We start from the raw sequence: 21,649 nt of genomic DNA, 5'->3' as shown, positions 1-21,649 counted from the left end.
TTTCCACAGAGTTCATGTTGCCACTCTCCAGGTCAAGACTGTGTGCTGACCCAGCACACCGCTGTCCCTGCCTGGTGCAGCCTTTGCAATGAAGGCACAGCAGTTCTGCCTCTGCAGCTGGCAACCTTACGGATAGGGGGGGGAGGAGTAAGCCTGTCCTGGGGTCAGGGGAGTGCTTCAGACTGAAGTATGAACAAATGGAAATTCTGGGGAAAAAAAAAAAAAAAAAAAAAAGAAAGAAAAGAAAGAAGAAAAAAAAAAAAAGGAATAACCTTGAAAGCTTGGTGCAACTGCAAAGTCTGCATAAGTGTTCTAAAGAGTCAAACAACACCTCCGACACAGCAGATGGAGAGAAGTGGGAGTCGGGGTAAAGCAAGGGTTTGGGACGAGTTTTGGACTGTGTGTGGAATGGCAATCTTGTGGGTCCTTGTCTCAAAGGATGTGCTGAATTGCTGGAGGAACAGAGCTGTGTTACCTGGGAGCCCTTTCTAGTGATCTGCTCCATTCCATTACTTCAGGGGAAGGATCAAGGACACGTGGAAAACAAAATGTGTGTATGGGAGAATGCCGTGAGCCCATAAAAGCATGTGTGGGGCCAGCAGGAGAATGCAGTGAGCATCAGGCACCCCACGAAGCACGCACCCATTTTTCTATGTATGTCCAATGACTCATTTTCTTTCTCTTTGTCCTCCCATCACCGTGTTAGATCATGTGTAAAGGAAGGTGGAAAAGGGCAGAGCAACAGAAAGTTCTCATCCTGTTCCTTCTGGGATGCTTTGCCCAAGTCTTGCAGTAGGACACTGCTCTGTTAAACACCTGGTGTGTGGCCAGAACTTCAGAGCAGGGGACCAGGTCAGTGAAAATGATGCCTGCAGGATGGGTGGCAGTGGGTCAGGAGACCCGTTGTCCTCCCTCCTTTTGCTGGGCACTCCCTTCCCTTGTGTTCTTTGAAGCACTGCAGCTGTCCCCAGTGGCAACCAGTGGGGCTTGGTCACTTCTAACACCTCAGAGGTAGCTGCAATTTGCATTGTTTTGGGCTCCCCGGTGGTTGAGGCACATTAACAGATTTGAGGTTGATGCAGATAAGCATCACTGCTCGAAGGCATGGGTACAAGTAGGTTAGCGCGAATCAAGCCCTACCTCCTGCTCACCCAGGGCTGGATTTCCAGCCTTGCAGGGCAGATGGGGAGCCCTCTGCTCCTTAAATTCTCAGACCCAAGGGCCATTCTTAGCCATTGCCAACAGGCTTGGAAAAGTATGAGCTTCTTCTGCAATAATTCCCTGGCCATTTGTGAGTTAACTAATGCAAGCTCAAGAGACGGGACTGGTTTGTGGGTTGAGAAGCTGTCAGAAGCCTTTGACTGGGACCTTCTGCCTGCCACTCACCGTGGTATAACTGTGGGAGAGAGATCACAGAGGGAGAGCGGGGGAAGGCAAGTCATCAAGCGAAGGAGCTGCGCTTGTACAGAAGAGGCCTGGCACCTCGGCCCCCCGTACCCACCTCCTGATAACATCTTCAGAGCGAGCCAGGCGTGCAAAGGGCAACGGTTTCCGCTGGCAGGAAGGCGAGAGATGTCCATGTGGGGCTGGTGTGTGCGCGTGTAGACGTGTGTGGGTGTGACAGCAGAGCGCAGCGCCGAGATGGCCTCTGAAGCCTAGCCAGGCCCAGCAGATGCCTATTTTACCACCATGGAAAATCCACCCACACGGCTGAGGTGCAAACGAAGCAGGTTGTCTGGGGGCTTCGGAAGGCTGGAGCGGAGGGGAAACCTGCCACGTTACCCAGCCTTCTGAATGGAGGAGAAAGCCCTGACGTGGGGCAGGTCCTGCATGTGGTTGGAAGCTGAGGTGAAGCTCGAGGGGCTGCCTGAGACCTCCTCCACGGCTGCTCCATGGTGCTTTGGGTGCAGGCACGCACACTTGTGTCCGTGTGAGCACCCGCTGCAAAGCTGAAGGTCTCCTTCTTGTCCTCCCATCCCGGTACAAACCCTATTCCACCCTCCCAGCCTTTCATACCCCTTTTCTTGCCCTGCTTCTCCTTTCCCACAGCTATCACAGGGCAAGGAACTCTCACAGGGCCTCCAGTTTCTCCTAAGCTGGCGCTGACACACACTTCCTCTCCCAGAGATAGCACTATCTCCTGCACTTTACCTTCTCTCCCTCCCTCCCCCTTCGTACCTGCAAGACCACAAACCCGCAGGAAACCAGTTTAAAGGGCCAACCCCTTGGCAGATACCTTCATGAGGTTCACATGAGTCCTCACCTCAAGTTTGATATATGGAAGACGCTCTTTACCATGAGGGTGGTGAGGCACTGGAGCAGGCTGTCCAGAGAAGCCGTGCATGCCTCCTTCCTGGAAGTGTTCAAGGCCAGGATGTATGGGACTTGGAGCAACCTGGTCGAACCTGATCAGGGAAAGTGATCAGGTTCCCTTCCAACCCAAGCAATTCTGTGAGTCTATCATTCAATTCCGTACCTTGAAGGAACTTGAGAAAACACGTGATGGGGTGAATGAGGTGACTGGAGGTCTCCACGGTGAGCTGTACACATTGACCGGGCAGCAGAGCTGTCTCCAGCTCTAGGGCTCTTCCTTCAACAGCACTGCAGGGTCCACGTTGCCTGAGCTGAGCCTCACCCATGGTAGCTCCCCAGCCAGACATCTATGGTGCTATGGGTGGCACTGGCTGAAGTCCCTGCCAGTGATGCATGCATCTTAGCCCCAAGGGAGTGGGCCGAACACACTAGGCATCAGGTAGCACGTTCCTCTCCAAGTGGACAGGCTGAAGGACCGAACCATAGAAAACGTTTCTAGAAGGTACGGCTACACATTTCTGCTCCTCCCTCCTCCTTCACTCCTCAGCTTTCGTAAGTGTGACAGAGGCACCTCCAATCTACCAGCATCTCACCTCAAGGGGCCAGAAACATGCACAAATACAGCCCCGGAACTTCCTGAGGACATATTTCTAACTGCTTCCTCAGAAGCAAATAAAAAACCTGAAGAGGGCTGGTCTCAGATAGAACAGATCACCGCATTTACTAAGATATATATAGCCCTAGCTCTGGGCCTGACAGAGGGCTAAAGAGGCCTGTAAGGATGCACATGGTTATGTTTTCCACCCCTTGCCAAATGAACCGTCTGGTACATGTCAAACCACAGGAGAAGCTATTCGAAGATGAATGAGACTCAAAACAAAAGGTCCTATATGGGCATCTGCTTTTGTTTTCTTGTCCATTCCTCCACCTCATTACGAGTGCTCATCCCCTTAGTCCAAACCCCAAGGACCCTGAACAAAACCCCACTTACCTCCTCCACCTGCATGGAGACCTCCAATAAGCATCCTCCCTGCTCTTGGGACTCTAACCCTCCCAGATCTTCCACTCAGGCCTTGAAGTCTTCACTCCCACCGACCCTCAATGCTTACCATCTTCCCCAAGTTTATGTGTAATTGTCACTTGTCTTTGCATTTCTGACGTGAGCCTCAAGCCCTTGCCATCACACCCAGGTCTTCCAAAACGTGTACCCAGCTTGAATCTGGAACTACCCCTGCCCTGTTTTTAGCAAGCACAAGTGCCTAGGCAACAATTTAATGTCCCTCGTGTCTGCACTTCCTGGCTTTTACCTCTTGGCATAGAAAACAGAAACACCACAGGGAAAACTCACTTATGCTTACTAAGTACTTGATAGAAGGATTTGCCAAAAATTTCACAATCTAAAGGACCTGATCCCCCTAAGGAGAAGTCTGGCCTTAGCCCAGCCTTCCTCGACAGAATTAGTTAAGTACTTGAAGATCAATCTGACTTTGTGCTGCCTTCTTTTTTTTTTGGTAACTTCCAAAGCATTCTTCCCTGAATTTGCTTAAAAGTTTACCAGGAGAGGGAAGAGAGGTGTCATAATTGAAAGTATCAATGTAGCAAAAGTCTTTAAGTAAACAGATAGGGATTGCTGTGGATTTCCAAGGGAAGTTTCAGAGCTGAGTTAGTGGTTGTACCTGTTTGTTACAGGTTATTATCTTTTTCATTGCACTATTCAGCCGTACACAGAGCTAGAAGGAACAGGCTGGGAAGGAAAAATAGGTCTAAGTGCAAAACAACCAGGGAAAAAAGTTTAATACCACAGAATTTATATATATATTTATATATATATATATACACGCACAAAAAAAAAAAGTTCTTGGAGTTTGTTTTTGTAACATAAAGCACCATTAATTCCACAGTACATTACAACTCAGCCTACTACACCTTCCAGAAAGCACCCAAGACTCCTGAAATCTGATTTAGCACCAAGGGATTGCCATCTTGTTTAGCACCAAGAAGCCTGTTAAAACATACCCTTTGGTCCCCCTGCCCTCCTCTACCACATGCATTATAGGCACCATCTGGATGCTCATGGGTAGCACGTGAGACCTATCGCTGTAAATAAAAAACAAAAACAAACAAAAAAATACAGAAAAGGAGGAAGAAAGAAGCTTGTTTCTGGAGATATTCAGTGTTAGAGAGGCTTCTCTTCAGGGAGACATGGGACACTAAATACACAATATCTGGGCTTGCAGCCTGTGGCTTAGGAAGAGAGAAAGGGATTCAGTCCTGAGCATCACCTCCAGCATGTTGCTTCCTCGCCACTGCCTGGAATCCTGTCTCTGAGCAGTTTCACACACTGACCTGCTAAGGGAAAGGAAGAAACTCGGTTTCCTTCCGTTCCCATGATCCTGTCATCACGTGGTTCCCTGGGAAAGACCTGGCTTTGCCTCAGCGAAACCACATTTTTATACACATTGCCTCAGTGACAGCAGTGGGGAGGATCAGGGGCAGAAAGTGCCTAAAACTCATTCCAGTCTGCACAGCTTCCCTAGCAAAGCAGGGAGGGTAGAGTAAGCAGGGCAAGAGAGAAAATGTCCTGCAATTCTCTCAAGTTAATTTTTAATATTTAGCCTGTGACCCTGTACCTTTGCCATCCTGGGCTGAGTGTACCTGACCGAGTCCTAATATAATAATTTGTTTTGTATCTCCTAATGGAGAGCTCTGGTAGTCACAGGTGCCATAGGCTGAGACCATGGCTAACCATAAGGCCATGGAAGCGTAAGTCAGAAGACTTCATTATCAGCAATGGGCAGAGGAGAAATACAATTCCTCCTGCTTGTCCTGTCCTGAGACTAAAAAAAAAATAATAATAATAAAAAGACAACTCTTGGCACTGCTATTTGTGGCAGCATCAAAACTCATGGAAGTGATTTTCCCAAAGTGCTGAGTCAGCCTCACCCAATCTCCCCCCCCCAAAAAAAAACATCACACCCCCAGCGGGATGTGAGTGAGGCCAGAACAAATGGTAGTAGAAAATCCTACCGCTGGCATCCTCTCCCACTGCAACAGCTCCAACCTGACAAGCGAGGGTTTGTTTTAGCCACATGTTTTTCTCAGTTGCTCTAATGAGATTGCCAGAAAAGGGCACAAAACATGTGGCAGGGAGGCTTTTAATACTGGGACGAGCTGCTGAAGTCTCGCCTCCTTTCACGCCGCTGCTTTGCCTCTAGTTCTTTTCCAACAGAGAGGCAAAGAGGTCCCAACCCACCCAGGTTTGGAACCATGGTTTAACTGCAGTTGGTCTTGCAGCCTGCAGCTCAGGCCCTGAAACAGCAGTCCCTCAACGCCTAATGTGAGAGAACCACCTTCAGGAGGACTGACATAATGACATGCAGGAGCCAGGGCCAAGGGAGCACCCCTGCTGCAGAAGTGAGCAGAATCGGGCTCAGTCTGCACCTGGGGAAGGGAAAACCCCATCTGGACTGGGCTTGGCTTCCCAGAGCTGGAGAACTGAGACCAAGCAGGGGTTTGAGAGGGAGTTTTGGGAGGGCTCTCTCTCTCTCTCGTTCTGTGCTTGTGATCCCCAGTGGGAACAGAGTTGTGGGCTCTCCTGATTCAATGGCAGATGACTCTGAAGCATCTGGATGTGTCTGGCCCCTGTCTCTTCAAAGAGCAAGGCTGACACAGCAGAGGACTGTCCCACCAGGCCACCATTTTACAGCCAGCCTACATGGGGGAAGGGCCACAGGGCCCTGAAGCTAGGGCCATAACCTGAGGGCTCTGTGACCCAAAACTGCGTCTACAGAAAGTCAATGACATACTTTGGAAGGCCAACAGACTTCTTTTTGGAAAGACAGTATCTTCTCTCACCACTCCTATTATCTTCCTTGTGCTACGGGAGCAGACCCCAATCTACTCAACACACTACAGGTGTGAGCGCTGACATTAGGGCCATGTTTCAGGCTGCAGAACTGGCATGTCTAGTCAGGACAGAGAGAAGCCAGGATGCACCTGGGCAGTGGGAACTTTATAGCCCTTTCTACAGGAGTTTTTTTTGGGTAGGAAGCCCCAAGGAGGGACACGTTCCCAGGAGCACCATCCTAGCTTTAACTCTAGGACCCTAAATGCCAGCCACATCCCACTGGCAGATTTAGAACAAGCCAATAACTTAAGCTGGGGTCATAAGGTGAGGGGTGAGAGATGGTAGTGTCACGCTCTAAACGCACAGATACAGGCCTGGCTGCGAGAGAGCGTGAGGTGGGAGATGGTGTGGCAAGTTTCACACTCGATGCCTGAGACTTGACAGGCCCATTTCCAAGTGATTTGCAGTGGTTGCGGGCAGTAAAGAGAGAGAGAGGAAGAAGAAGAAGGCCGGAGAGGCCTTGGGAAGGAGGAGAGGCAATTAGTCAAGGCTGGGCTTGACCAGGTACCCATTGAAGGTGATGTAGACATCGACATCGTCACTGTAAATGGCATTCTCCCGCTCCCGCTTGTAGAGCCTCACCCAGACCTCATCGTTTTCCTGAAGCTCCAGCATGAGGCTCTGGCTCTGCATGATGCTGCGGTCACTGGGTTGGGCATACAAGATGACCGCCTCTTCTTCATTGTGCATGATGTGCATGTAGGTCTCCTTGAAGTTCCAGGTGTGGACGTTGAGGCTGAAATAGTACAGGCCAGCTACAGAGCAGTAGAACTTGCCGTTGAACATGTCAAAGTGGCTGTAGAGGTTGACGAAGACAGTGTCGAAGATCAAGACCTGGAAGCCCTCGCTGCTGTGCAGGGCTTTCTTGCGACCAACGGAGAACGCAGCGTACTGGTGCTTGCAGGAGTCCCCTGCTGTGCCCATCTGTCCTTTGCTGCCTTTCTGGCCCTGGGCACCTCGCTCTCCTCGGGGCCCTTCTTTGCCCCATTTCCCTGGCATCCCAGGCTCTCCCCGGTCTCCTTTCTCTCCTACAAGAGGAAGCAGAGAACACAACCCCTGTGTGATACCAGAGGGAGAGGTGGAAGTGGCGGTGAGAAAAAACAATGAGGAAACACGACTGCTGAAGGATGGGGCAATGCCAGAAGAAGGAATGCTCCTGAGGGTCACCATATCATTGTGCTTTATGGAAAACAAAATAAAAAAGCAGAGCTGTGGGTGTGACTGGGGTCTCTTTTCTTACTAACCACCTGATACGGCCTTGCTGGAGGCATTAGGACTTCCTAGGAGTCTCCAGCCCAAGATGGAGCACAACAGCTCAAAGTACTGCTGGGGCTCTTCACCTCATCTTCATCCTCCATACTCTTTTACCCACACCACAGTCCCTGCCCTTCCTACACACATCTCCCAGGACCCAGTTATCCGTGTATTGTGAACACTTTTCTTGCTGCAGGCTGGACAAGGAGAAGAAATTGATGTGTCAGAGAGTATGACTAGAGAGGGGCAAGAAGTGGGACTAGAAGGAAAAGATCCAAACTGATCTTGGTGGGTGGCACAGTAAACTTTAGAGGACTGGTACTTTGAGGATACTAGCAACATCTGGGCATCCTGTGTAATGGGGTTCATGCACGGCCTGTTACAAGCTTGGGCAGGCATTAATATGTAGAGAGAACGACACCAGAACTTACTTTGTGTGTAGAGAGAAGACAGAGGTCAGAGCAGCCTCCACCAAAAGTGCCAGCATGCCAAATTTGTGCCTTGTTCCCTTTCTCCTGTCCCTCCTCCATGCGGTTTTGCAAAATTGCTGGTGCACAGATTTCCCTGCAACACCCCACTCTAATCCAGGCCTTTATCTGCCCCTGGACGCTCTTGTGAGCTTTGATGGGCTGCAGCTATTTCCAGGCTGGGCAGGGAAGGGAGAACATCTGCCCAGCCTGTCCAGGGGAACCGCAGAGCAACAATGACCGGAGCAGGATCCAGCTGGGAACAGGCTTTTGCCCACAGCAAAGGCTCTGGAGGGAGGAGCTGATCTAAAACATCTAAATCTTTTCTAAATCTTTTACCCCTAGCCAAGCCAGCCACAGCAGGGTGGAACAAGCTGGCCCCACGCAGGCCTTGGCACCCCGGGGACCAAGATGGGCACTTACCCTTCAGTATGGTGATGTTGATATAGGGACGCACCTCTGGCATTGGGTAGGGCAGGTGGCGGTGGCTGTGAGGGTGAGGGGAGGCATCCGTGGAAGAGTCCAGGGGGTCACAGCAGCGCCTGCAAGCACCAGGGGCAGGTTCTGTGAGGCTGGGTTCATCAGTAGGTGCCCCAAGGACAACAAGAGGGAGGAGAAGGAAGGCCAGGGGTGTGCGCAGGTAAATTATGTCCATGGTGACCTGGGAAGACATGAGGAAGGGCTGGAGTGAGGCATAAGAAAGGGAGGACAGAGGGGATGGAGCAGATATCACCAGGAAGGTGATATTGGTGGCTGGGGCCAGTGGAAGGACAAACAGGCACTGTCTCGTGGAGGGTGTTACATGCTTGATGTCCCTGGAGGTTCAAGGCTGCAATCTGGGTCGCAACCACATGGCCCAAGAGGATGCCCCACACCCTTCAACCCAGACCGATGGAGAGTGGAAGAAGGCTTCACCCTCAAAGCCTGTCTCAAGGCAAACCACTGGAGCCACTCAAAGACTCAATAGGCAGGCAGGGATAGAGGAAGGAGACATGGCAAGCCACATAGCTCCTTCAGCAAAAGGCTTAGTAGGGTGCTGAATCTGTGGAGAAGGCTGTGAAGAAGCTCTCCAGACCTCCAGCCGCCAGGTATCAGCTATTCACAGGAGTTATAACCCAGTGCCCCAGCTGGAGCCAGACCCACGTGTCCCTGCAGTGAGACCCCTTCACTGGTGGGCTGGGAACTAAACACCAGCCCCCTCCCTTCCCCACCAAAACTGCATCCCCACCAAATCCCATCCCTTTGTGTTCCTAGGGCCTTCCACCAAGCTCCCCGCTTCCTTTCCATCACAGGAGGAGAGCCGAAGCCCAGCGCCTTGCCCAAAGGGCTGGCTGACTCCTCGGAGCCGCAGGCCTTCGCAGCAGGTCCAGAGAGGAGCTGCTGCTCCCCTGCAGAGGAGGAAGGCAGCAGAAAGCAGAGCAGGCAGCCCGCAGAGAAGCGAGTGTGCAAAAGACAGACATGCAAACATGCTCAGAAACCCCCTCTCCCAGCCTCTGCCCCCCAGCACTGCTCACCCTGGAGGCTGAGGGCTCCCCACTGTGCTCCCCAGCCCCTTGCTCGCTGCCTTTTCTCTGCACACAGCACTGGCCCCAGGGCTCATGGCTCCAGGAGCCGGCTTGGCAGCGGCTCTGCTCAGCACTGGCAGGGTGCACAGCCCAGGCTTGGACCTGCTCCCCCCCCTCTCCTCTCCCTCCCTTCTCCTCCCTGGCTCTGGGCGCCCTCCATTGCAAACCAGCTTAGGTTTCAGTGCTTCTTAACTCTTTCCTAGGTGGTTTCTTTCCGCTTTTAATTCTCTTTGCTTTTTTTTTTTTTTTTTCTTCCGAAGAGCCGAGCCTGGTCGGTGAGTTGCAGGCAGAATGAATGGGTTGCGCCTTATGGAAAGGGTGAGAAGGCAGCAGGGCACTGTGTCATCCTGAGCATCTTGTGGTGGGATGGTGCAGGAATCCCCCCTCTGCCAGCCCCCTGGGTTAGCCCCTTGCCCTATGAACCAGCCCTTCACCTGGCTGCCCATGCTCTCTCCCACTCATCATCCCCAGACTTCTCTTTCATCTTCCATTATCTCCTGTACTGTTTCTTTCTGGGTGTCACCGTGGCCTCTCACGCTATTTCCAGCAGGTTTATCTGCCAAATGGGAGAGGCACTGGCTTTTTCCCTCTCTGGTCATCCTCCTTCCCTGGGCAGAGCCCCAAGCCTTGCGCTCGGGCGCGTTTCAAGCCCCGGTCATGTCCCGGGCAGAGAAGTTCACACAGGAGGGCTGTGCTGGCCCAAAGCTCAGCCCCACTGCCACCAGCCAAACCTGAGGCTCTGCAGCAAGCCCCGGTGAGGGTCTTTGCCCCCAGCCTGGTGCCGAGCTGATCCTCTTGTGCCCTTGGGGTGAGCACCATGTGGCTGCGCTGGGAGCTGGGGTGAGGGCCGTTTTGGGGGGAGGAAGGAGATTTTAGGGATTCTGTGGCAAAACTGGATTTGGGAACCTACACCCCGTGCAGGTGCACATGTGCATCCTTGGAAGGCAGAAGGGAGGGTGAGCAATAGGGCCAGAAGTGCCAAGTCAGCACTGCACAGTTTCCAAGGGAAGCTGGAGAAGACTTCTAGGCTTCTGAGTGGAAAAGGGTTTTGTGCATGCCTAAGCATGCTTGGATTTTTATTTTTATTTTTTTCATGTTTTTGTTTTTCTTCTCCCAGTTGTTCGGTTCGGGAACGGGAGGCCCTGCTTCCCAGAGAGTGGCTGGCGCTTGGCAGGACCCCAGCACCACTGGAGAAGCAAGCGGAAAAGTCTGGGAAAATATGTGCTGCAAGCTGGGGGGAAGGGAGGGAGGGGGCTGGGAGGGCTGGAGATATTCTCGGGCTGCCTGTCAGCCTGCAGCTCAATGAACACGGAGCCAGCATGCCTCCAGCCGCGGCCGGAGGAGGCCTGAGAAACTCACTGCCATGCTTGCAGGCTCCAAGCACCGAGCCTCCCACCTCTGCCTGTGCCTCGGTTTCCCCCTCTGGAAAATGAGAGTTGGGGAGAGGGGAAGGGGCAGAGGGATGCTGCTCGCTGATAGAGCCTCGCCAGCTTACGGGAGCAGCTCGCTGTGTGATGAGTTGTATTTTCTGCCCGCTGCTGCTGGGGATTTCCGCAGCTGGCAGTACTACTGCTGCTAGCCAACACATTTTCTCGTGTGCAAGAAAACTTGGAGACTCTGACACTGAAGGCAGTCTTCCTCCTTGTTCATCAAAGCTTGCAGTGCCTCACTCTCCCAGGTCTTATTCCCAAGCATGACATTACCTGTTTTTGCAGCTCTCTGCCTTGTATCTGACCTCCTCCACCTTTTTAGGGGAACAGGCAGCACGAAAGCGGTTGCCCTCATTTCCCTCCTGCCTCTCCATCCACACACGTGAGGTGCTGCTCACAACCGAGCAAATATTCTCCATGAAGGACCTCGCTGGCTGGGCTTTTGCCTTTTTCTCATCTCCCTGGAAGAGCAGCAGTGGGTGGTGAGCAGGACCTTGCACCCCACGTCTTGTCCAAGCCGAACAAGGGCACTCGGGGAGCCGGCAGCAGACAAAGACTTGCTCTGGTGGCATTGCCCTGCTGGGCAGCAACTTGTGCCAGCAAAGACACCATCGCCAGAGAAATATCACCCCGATCCCTGAAGGGAATGGGCTGTACCAGCAGCGTTTTGCCAGTGCAGCCACTTTTACAGGAGGTCTTGGCTCGCATGGCTGCGTGCTCATATGATGGGTTTCGAGAGCTCTATCCACTGTCCCCGTGCCAGCCACACTTCCAAGTGTAACCCAAGCCTGGAGGCACCCTGCGTGCTCAACCAGCCTCCCTCTCCCTTGTTGCACACTGCCTTGGAGGCAGCCCAGGGAAGCTCTGGCCAGATTGGACAACAGCAATCCCTGCTGAAAAGCAGCTGCTTCCTCCTCCTGCGTTTCCTTCCTTCTCCTGAAGCCCTCCCCTCAAAGGAGAGCGGAGGATAAAGCCTGGCTCTCCCCCAGCGACTCCCTGCATCCTATTAACCCTGTCTGCCAGGTACAGAAGGAAGGAAATCCCTTGGTGTCTCCCCAATCTTCCCACCCCCCTGTGTGCAGCTCAGCTCCTCCCGCACACGTGGACCCCCTGCCCTGCTACCCGGGCAGGAATCCACCACAAACCCACCCGTGTGGCAAAACCCAAGCTTTCCCTCTGCTGCGAAGGCACCGTCCGTCCGTCCACACCACGAGGCAGAGGAGCAGCCCCTTCCCTTCCCCTTCCTGGCTGCTTCTCCTGGACCAGGGCGCTTTTCCCCTTCCCCAGCCCTCTCCCCACACTCTCCTAGAGCAGCGCAAAGCAGGAAGGGGAAGCAGAGGAGCTCTTACCTCCGCACCCCTCCGGAGGGGTCCTGTGCTGGGTTTGGTGTTATCCTCAGCTGCTCCTGGTTAGCAGCGCTGGGGAGGGAGGGAGGGAGGGATGAAGGGAGGGAGGGAAGGAGAGGGGAGGGAGGGCTGGCGGGGCCCAGCTGACTCCAGCCAGATGCTCGCCAAGTGCTCTTATGTAATTACCGTCCTCTCCATCCCGCCTCGGAGGCCTTGGTGAGTGCCTCTCCCCCCCCCCGCGCTGCCCCGTGTCGGGCTTGGCTCGCGCTCCCTGCCTCCTTCCTTCCACCCGCCCCGTGCTTTGCTCAGCTGATTCCTTCTGGAAGCAGAGCTCACGCTCCTGGCTGCTGCCTCCGCCACCCTCAGGGAGGGAGGTCACACGTGCCCCAAGGAGCCGGGGCTGGGGCTCTCCTCTTCATCACTGCTCAGCCCTGGCCTCACTCGTGGCCTCGTTCTTCCTCAGCGCCTGCAGATGGGGAGGAGGACACGCAGGGTATGGAAAGGTGGCGGTGATTTTCAGGGTGCCCCAAGTCACCCCGTAACAGCAGCAGGCCCTCTGGCACATCCCAGCTCTGTTTTTTGGGGATGGCTGATCGTCCCAGGCTGGATTGCAGAGAGGGGTGGGAAGGGAAATCTTTCCCAGCCCGCGGACTTGTGCAGAAGCCAGTCCCTGCTACCCAGGAGCACCAACGCTGCGTGAAGCCGCTGGCGGGGGGACAGCTGAGGATGTGCAGGCTTGCTACGAGTCTGCTGCGTGGCTGCATTTCACTCATAGCTGCTGCCCGAGCGGGGCCTGGATCAGCGAGGAATGACACGTTCCTTGGCTTTACGCAGCCTCCTGCGGCAGCGTTTGAGGGCACTTCTGCCAGCAGCGATTTCTTCTGTGGCCTGCTCTGTCAGCGTGGCAGCCTGGCTTTTCTCACATGGAACAAAGCCTGGCAAACCAACTACTTTTTTTTTTTTTTTTTTTTAGTTCTTTTTTTTTTTTTTTTACTTTTTACTGTGCATTGCTTAAACGCCACGTGGAGCAGCTGGAAGAGCCATTCACCTGTGCTTGCAGCTAGAGCAAAACCCTTGCTGGAGCTGGCTGTCTCCAGCACTGAGCATGAACGATGGATGCTTGTGCTCGTCCCCCACAGCTCATCTCAGTGCCGCGCCTGCCAGGCACATCTGAACGGGATATCTGGGACCTGCTGGCACCCTGCATCAGCTGGAGATGTGCTGCAGCTCAATGCATGTCATCCAGGCTGCCCTCTCCCCACAGGTTACCCTTTCTTAGAGCCCCTCTTGCCACCTCAATGGCTCCTCTTTTCCCCATCCACTCTGATCTAGACCCAGGAGCTTCTACTCTTGTGTTGAACCATCATCCTACACACACTCCTAGCCCTCTCCTGGGGACAGCGAGCAGCTATTAACAGTAGCTAGCTCCTGGGGGCATCTCATCTCTCACAAGGAGTGCTTTGGAAGGTGAACAGTGGTTAGGTCAAGAAGATTTTCTCCAGAGGTGCCCATGAGCTTTCTCACCAGAGAAACAAGCACTGTGTGTCAAGAGGTGGGAAGCTGCTGTTTAAGAGCTCACAGAAACTCCTGGGTTTGTGGTATTTCCAGCTGCAACCATCCTGGCACCAGGGGGGCTGAAACAAAGAGGTCCCACCATCCTGAAGCGGGTCCTAAACCTGGTCAAACAGATTCTTGCCACATTCTGCAGGCATTTGGTCCACCACGCCAGGTGTTTTTGGATACCTGTGCAGCAAAGCACCGTGCTTTGTGCAGCAGGAGGTGGTTGGGGATGGCATCCCGGTGGGTGGCAGCAGGCTGGGTGCTGGCACACATCCCCCTGTCCCCTCTGCCAGCTTAGCTTAAAGACCACTGCAGGGAAGAGATGAAACAGCAGTGCTGCAAGTGAGTCGGGGCACAGAGATCTCCTTCCCACATGTCCCTGTCTGTGGTGTGCAGAGGGACGTGCCACAGCTGGCTGCATGGACATGCCATGTGTGTGTGTGTGTGTGCATGACGTGCTGAGTGTGAGATCTGAGCGAGCTGGCTGTGCGCTGCGTGGCGTTTGCATATTTTATGCTTGGGAAGGCAAAGAACACCAAGTTTTCATGAGCAAATATTTGCATATTTTCCACTCGTTCGAGCAGATAAAGCATTTCAGTTCTCTGTTGCATCCTCAGGAGAGCCAGGAGCATCTTCTTTTCGGGGGGGGGGGGGGGGGGGGGGGGGGCTTCCCTTTTTTGATCTCCCTGCCTCTTTTAACTACTAGCTCTCCTATTTCGACAACGGGTTAACTGCTTCATCCCCCTCCCCACAACCCGTTTTTCCAAGTCCTGTGCAGCAAGTGACGCAGAAAGCAGCCAGGACAGTTTTGCATTTGTCTGTGCTGAGCAACTGCATTACCCTGCTGATTACAAATACACCGGCTCCCTAACAACAGCTTCAAATGACATTAAAGTGTGGGCTGCGTTACGAACAGCCTGGAAACATCCCCTCGCTGCAGGACCCCCTCCCCTACCGCTGTTCCCTGCCCTTCCAGCTTCTCTCCAGAAGACAGGGTCAAACAGAGGGGGTCCGAAGCTGCCCTGTGCAGATATTGGGATGGCAGAAATGTGCTTGGGTGTGTGTGTGTGTGTGTGAGGGGGGTTCATTTGCACCATCACGTTGTCAGCGCCCAGTTTTAGGCTCTGCCTGGGCTGTGGGGGTGTGGATGTGCTGTCTTCTCGCGTACACGCTTGGGCTGAGGCGTGCAGGAGTTACACGCATGTCTAGGCGTGCGTGCATCCTCGTGGTGGCCACGTATGCTCTCCTGCACTCGCAGATATGCGTGAATTAAAAGCACCCACAGACGTGGATATATATATATACACACACACATTCACATGGTCGCACATATCCACGCCGTCACGTAAACACTCATTTGCATCTATGCATATGCATCGCGTGCATACGCCTCTCTGTATCTGCTCCTCTGCACTCTGACATGTGCGTATGAGCTCTCGGCAGCCAGCAGGATGGGCTCCCCGCATCTCTCACACCCTGCCTGCGATCAAACACTCGCTGGGAAGAGACATTGCACAACACTGCTGAAATCACTGCGGCCTTTTCTAGTCTTGCAGCTCCCATCTCTACGTGATGAGAATAAAACCCTTTGTGCGGCGCAGGGCCGGAGCCCTTATCTCCGTGCCTCCGCACCCAGAATAGAAAAATCCATTTCCACATCTGACTGGAACAAATCCCCCCCCGACACACGGCCAGAATTTCACTGAGCCGCTGCGCACGGTCCCTGTGGCCTTTGGGTTGCCCAGAGCCAGCCGTGCTGTCCTCAGGAGAACCACAAGGGCACCCAGCTTAGTGCCATTGTCACAGGGAGAGCCGGGGACACACCAGGAGGGAGAAAGAGCCGAGGAGAGAGGGCAGTGTGGGGAGACAGGGAGGTAACCTTCATCATTCCCAAATGCCTTTTAATCGATGGCGATACTTTGCAGAGTTTTGTAGCGCTCATTTTCTCCTCATGAATTTCAGGCAAAAATACCTTTTTTTTTTTTTTTCTTTTTTCCCCCTAATCTTCTTCTTGGTTTACCTCATTTCACCTCTTCCCACCCCCCTGGTTTGTCACTGAAATATAAGCTGTGGTGTAGGGGGGAGAAGGAAACCAAAGACAGAATGATATGATACCTGTGATCTTTTTTTCATTTGAACTCCTGTTCAAACTAAAGACCCCCAATTTTCCCTTCCTCAGCTGGCTCCCCTGCAGAGCTGCCTTTCTGGTGGGCTCACATCCCCTGTGCCAAAAAGGGGTCCCGGTGGCATACCCCATCAGTGCAGGCATTGCAGTGCTTGAGCTCTTTGGAGATGTAGGTGTTTTAAGAAGCCAAGCAGTCGGCGGAGTTTCTCGACTGGTGACTTGCAGCAGATGGACCTGCAAAGGCGTGCGAAACGAAGCCTCAGCTCGGTTCGGTGGGGAAGGAGAGCGTCTCTGCTAAGTGTTGGCAGCCGGGGAGCTCCCCCCACCTCCCCAGGCAGCTGTGCAGCCGCTCCAGAGAAAGAAACCCTTCCCATATCTGCCCCCCATCCCGCTCAGCTGCCTCCTGTGAGGTCCTCATCCCGTGTTTCACACCTTCCTCGGTGCCTGCTCATCAACCACCGCCGTGCTCCCCAGCTGACAGCATTTCTCTTCTATCCTACAGGTATTTCTGTGCTGGTTGTGCCCCTCGTTCCCTTTGCCCTACTCCTCTCTGCAAAAGGCAGAGCACAGGCCCCCACTTAAAGTGCTGTGTTGTCCTTTTATCTGGCCACCTGGTAGCCAGACATTTCTGACTTTCTACTCTTTCTTGCCTCTTATAGAGGCAGGAGCTTCTGCAGCTCGTCTTCATTCTGCTAGGATTTATTGCTCTTCATCCAGTGGATGCTGCAGGAGCTTCCCAAGCCAAACAATAAAAAATAAAACGAGGCCTTTTTAGTGCAACAGATTGTGTATCCCACGGCCATGAATAATTTGGCTGCTTTTCTCACCGGGGCCCACAGCGTGGGGAGCTGGTTCATGGATGGAAGGAGGAGGAGATGTGAAGATGCAGCAGAGGATAGAAAATGGCTACCAAGCACTTTTATTTTATTATTATTTTTTTTTTCCCCCAGGAGCTGAGCCACACTCCTCAGCATATGACTGCCCACGCTTAGGGGAGCAAGCACACTTTGCCAGAGGAGCTAAGCAGAAGGTGGGTGGTGTCACTGGTGGCTCAGCGTTGGCTTCTGAGGCTGAGCCTGCAGGCGTGGATGGCTTGGCACCAGGGTCCCAGGCTCAGAGAGGAAACAAGAGGGTGGAGGAGTCACAGGGACAAGTGTTGTCGGTCAGGGAAGTGGTGGCTGTACTGGTGGTGGAGGGATTAGCTAAATGTCTTCATCTTGGTTATTTTTGCCATCCCTTCCCACCCTTCCTCTGCTCTCTGGCCTGGCTGAGGCCTGCCTCCTCACCTGAAGCCCTGCTACAGTCCTTTCCCAAACTCAGGTGTCCTGCACTCTGTTCCCCTGACCTCTGCCAGACCTTCGCTTCTCCCCACGCAATCTTTGGGAGACCTTGTCTCGTGCTTCCTCACAAAGTCATTCTGTTCACTCCATCCTCAGCTACTGCAGCTTGTTCTGCTTCCCAGTTCAGAGCTTTGTCCTCTGAGCCAGCACCCATGCCCCAAGCCATCCCTTCACACCTCATGACTTCTCTCAAGTGACCTGTGAGACTTTTTTGATCACCCAGCCAGCTCTTGTCACTGACCCTCCACAGACTGCCTCCTCCAGCATCTCCTGAGCTAAGGGAGGCATGTATCCTCCTGATGGGTCCCTCCCTTCCATTCCTCTAAATTATTTGTGGAGGGATGTGCCCATGACCAAGGGCACTGGTATGAGAATGTAGCTTAGCAACAACATTCATGGAGAAGTTCAAGGTGCTGGGACAGACACTTAGCAGAGCCTGCAGGAGTGAAGCCAAAGTGAATGGAGAGACCTTCATCCTACCTTTGTACGTTGCTGCTCCTCCAGCCTGCGCACTCAGAGCCACCAACAGCTTCCCTCCAACATCACACACAGAAGCAAGCTCTCCCCCAGCACTCACAGTGACACACGTCCTCTCACACTCTTACACAACTAGTCACACACTCACACACACTCACATTGCCATATGTACTTGCATACTTTCACACACAGCCACCTTCGTGCACATGCAGACACATCATTTCTTCCCCATCCAGAGCCAAATACGCTCTCATTTCCCACAAGAACCATCACTTTGTAGTATTTCCCAGACTTCTGCATCCATAAATCTCACACACTGGAGATCTCCCAAGCCCCCTCTGCTCCCTTTTTCTGCTGATACATGCTTTGATCTCCTGTACCAGTCAAACATTGCTCCGTACAGAGATCAGAAGCACTGTGTATTCCCAGGAGAGCCAAATCTATAGCATTCCCCCCTCCTCTTAACACAGAGTGGCTTTTCTCAGTTGGCCTTTAAGTCCAAAGGATTTTTTGTTTATTTACAGTCAGCCAGAGGAAGAGGAAAAGGGAAAGGGTGTTTCGGTTTGTAATAAACCTTGCTTCCAACCCATGCCTTGCCAAGTTCTTTTCTACCCTTCTTACATCATCCACCAGGGTGCAGAGTCACCAGGAAAACCTGAAGTTTGCAGAGTTCAGGAAAGAAGCGTCCCATTTGCTCTCCCAGGTAATTCTAATCGGCCTGCCCAGAGTCCACAAGAACCCTGGAAAGAAAGAGCAGGATTTGAGCAGTCAGCGTGGTCTCCAGCCAGGAGCAGTGCAGGAGCTGTCCCTAAGACTTGCTGGAGAGCTAGAGAAGGGTCAGCCATTCATGCAAATGGCTGGCAGGTCTTAGCTGCAGAGAGTTTTCCTTGCTGTTCTTCCTTCAGGGCAAACTGCTTCTCGTGTTCATAAGCTTTTTCCACAAGCTCATGGAGTCCTCTTCATCCTTAAGCATAATCTTGACCTTTAATATTCCCTTGTATTGACCTTGCCCATTGCATTTGAGGTGGAACAGCACAGAGGGTGAAGGGGATCCCACCTCTCAATGTCTCTTTCCCCTGCACCGTCCCTTTCATCATAAATAACTGACGTGCAGCTTGTTGCTCTTCTCAGAGCCCACAGGCTGCTCAGGGAGTGGTTTTTGCTCATTGCTCTCTCCTGCCCCGCTGCATAGCGGGCGTTCCTGCCTGTCATTGCCGTTCTGGGCAATCTTGCTGATCTCCCCCTCTTCCCCTTCATCATCCGTCTTCTCTGGTGGACCTGCCGGTACTTCTTGGCTCTGGACTCGGCGGGATGGCCTGAAGATGGCCCTTCGGAAGCCCTGCTTGAAGCGGTAGGAGAGGAAGCCGTAGATGATAGGGTTGGCACAGCTGTTGGCGTACGGCAGCACCACCACGAGGAAGTAGACACCGAAGAGGGATGGCTCCTCTGGCAGTGGGCAAACGACATTGATTATGTTGAGGACGTAGAAGGGAAGCCAGCAGAGGACGAAGACGGCCACGACGGCCACCACCATGCGAGTCACTCTGCGCTCTGAAAGCTTGTGCTTGGAGGACAGAGCCCTCACTCGCCTGCCGGAGGAGCGGACCTTCACGACGATGAGGAGATAGCAGAGACAAATCACCAGCAGCGGCCCGAAGAAGCCCAGGGTGGCAGTATAGACGATGAAGCCAGCTCTCCACACCGAGGCAGGTTCTGGCCACTGGATGTGGCATGTGCTCATGCCTAAGGGGACGTCTGAGAAGACCACCACGGGTAGCACCACTACGGATGACAGCATCCACACGGTCGCGCTCACGGCCTTGGCTACCCGTGCTGTCCGCCATTTGGAGGACTTCCCCGGGTGGACCACGGCCAGGTAGCGGTCCACGCTCATCACCGTCAGGCAGAAGATGCTGGTGAACTGGTTGATAGCATCCACGGCCATCACCAGGCGGCACATGAAGGACCCAAACGGCCAGTAGGACAGGGCATTTTGTGCGGCCAGGAACGGCAGGCCCAGCATGAAGAGCTCATCGGCTAGGGCCAGGTTGAGGATGTAGACGTTGGTCACCGACTCGCTCACCGAGTGCCGCAAGACCACGTAAATGACCAGGGAGTTCCCGACCAGCCCCACCACGCAGACAATGAGGTAGACCAAGGGGATGAGGACACCGCTGAAAACCACACCAGGGCTGGCGGTGGTGGAGCTGTTGGCGGTGGTGAAGCCTGCCCAGCTACCAGAGGCATTCCCCTCCTCTGACACTGCCGGTGTGGGGAGGCTGAAAGTAGAAGTGTCCATAGCAGAGGCAGGGCAGAGGGCAAGGGGAGGTCTCCCTGCAGAATCAGTCAGCAACCTGAAGGTGAGAAGAGGAGAAGAAAGGGTATTTACACTGGGGATACGACAGCTGAACAATTAACAGTCTGAGTGTAAACGGGTGTGGGGAGTCAAGGTGGGTTTGTGGATGCTGGCAGCCACAGGAACATGTGGGACAATAACAGAATCACACAGAATCACAGAATTTCTAGGTTGGAGGAGACCTCAAGATCATCGAGTCCAACCTCTGACCTAACACTAACAGTCCCCACTAAACCATATCCCTAAGCTCTACATCTAAACGTCTTTTAAAGACTTCCAGGGATGGTGACTCCACCACTTCCCTGGGCAGCCCGTTCCAATGTCTATGTAACGATTCCATCCAGACCTGGGAGGCACAGTGGGCTTGGAGGGATAAACAGGGATGTGTGGTCAGTAGGTCTTCTCCTCCAGGGGAAGATCCTCAGGGAAAGAACCATGCAATAGATTTGGTACAGGGAGAGTCGCTCTTTTGTGTCACGCTAGTTTGAAAGTAAAGTAAGAGAGAGATTATTTTGGGTACTCCAAGAGGGATCAACCCATTTCTCTCTCTCGTCTTTCTGTCATTTTCTCTCTCTCCTTCTGCACCCTGCAACACACTGCTAATGGAAGGGGCTCTGCCTGCCCCAGCTGTTCACAACACCAAAGCCGTGTCCCAGCCCTCCTAATGTGGGTTGCCCAATTGCCCGTCACATCAGGGTTTGGCATGGAAACAGCACTCTCAGCTCACTCAGGGAGAGCTTTGAACAAACAAGCTCTCAGCTCTCCACCAGCTCTCTGCTGACACTGGGTGAGAAGCTGCAGGGAGAGAAGAGACAGATAAGGGAAGGACGTGCCTTTTGTCTATAGTCAGGGCTCCAGACAAGTAACAGTGCCCAGCATATACTCCAGACCAGAGACACCCTGACATACCTTATGCAGGGGAGACGTGTGATGCTTTCCCAATCACTCCAGCTCTGGCGGAATTTTCTGGACTGGCAGGGTCACCGTCTTGATGCACCAGCTCCTTGGGAATGATGGTGACTTGGTGGAAGAGTACAGGGACCCTGAGGCTCACCTTTACACATCCCGACAGATCTCTTAGGGCCCTGAAGCTCCTTTGTTCTTGAAAGGAAACCTGGGGATCTCAAAGGAAAGGACTCCCAATATTAACAACCTTTAGGTGGCCAGAAACACTCCAGAAACTTTTCTCAAAGACAGGATTTTACAAAGCATCCCAACATTGTTCACACATGTCTTGATAGTACAGCTTTTTGTCTTTTTTGTTGATGTCATTCAGCTTCTGGGAACCTCAGGGGAGACCTGCGTTTTGGATGGATCCCTTGAATATCAGATAGGCAAACCCATCTGACTCCACAAATGTACCAAATCTTATGCTGAAAGAACTTCGTCTGATATGTCCTACTAAAAGACAACTGGGCAACTCTATCTTAAGCCCATTCCTATTGGCTATTGCATAAACATTTTATGCTATACTTCAATGGGCTTTGAAGGACTGGAATTGTTTAGGAT

At 53.1% G+C, this 21,649-nt stretch overlaps 2 protein-coding genes across 3 annotated transcripts; both read right to left on the bottom strand.

Moving 5' to 3' along the window:
- Positions 1-4,106: 4,106 nt before the first annotated feature.
- On the bottom strand, positions 4,107-12,341 carry C1QTNF6 (C1q and TNF related 6). Of its 2 annotated transcripts, none has more exons than XM_032207645.1 (3): positions 9,456-9,506; positions 8,365-8,602; positions 4,107-7,248 (listed from the first exon to the last, which is right to left on the bottom strand). In XM_032207645.1, exons 2-3 carry the CDS (start codon positions 8,594-8,596, stop codon positions 6,701-6,703), a joined length of 780 nt encoding a protein of 259 aa, XP_032063536.1. In that variant the 5' UTR covers positions 8,597-8,602; positions 9,456-9,506; the 3' UTR covers positions 4,107-6,700. The 2 variants fall into 2 exon arrangements, with proteins under 2 accessions (XP_032063536.1, XP_032063535.1); XM_032207644.1 differs by lacking the exon at positions 9,456-9,506 and adding an exon at positions 12,286-12,341 and having other exon boundaries at positions 4,108-7,248.
- A 5,980-nt stretch (positions 12,342-18,321) lies between these two features.
- Positions 18,322-21,226, bottom strand: SSTR3 (somatostatin receptor 3). The gene is made up of 2 exons (XM_032203748.1): positions 21,050-21,226; positions 18,322-20,138 (listed from the first exon to the last, which is right to left on the bottom strand). Exon 2 carries the CDS (start codon positions 20,081-20,083, stop codon positions 18,878-18,880), a length of 1,206 nt encoding a protein of 401 aa, XP_032059639.1. The 5' UTR covers positions 20,084-20,138; positions 21,050-21,226; the 3' UTR covers positions 18,322-18,877.
- Between the last annotated feature and the right edge of the window lie 423 nt (positions 21,227-21,649).

This window comes from Aythya fuligula, chromosome 1 (genome assembly GCF_009819795.1).
Source record: "Aythya fuligula isolate bAytFul2 chromosome 1, bAytFul2.pri, whole genome shotgun sequence".
NCBI classification, from domain to species: Eukaryota; Metazoa; Chordata; class Aves; order Anseriformes; family Anatidae; genus Aythya; species Aythya fuligula.
Note: the sequence above shows the minus strand (reverse complement) of the source record. Positions and strands in the feature narration are given on the sequence as shown.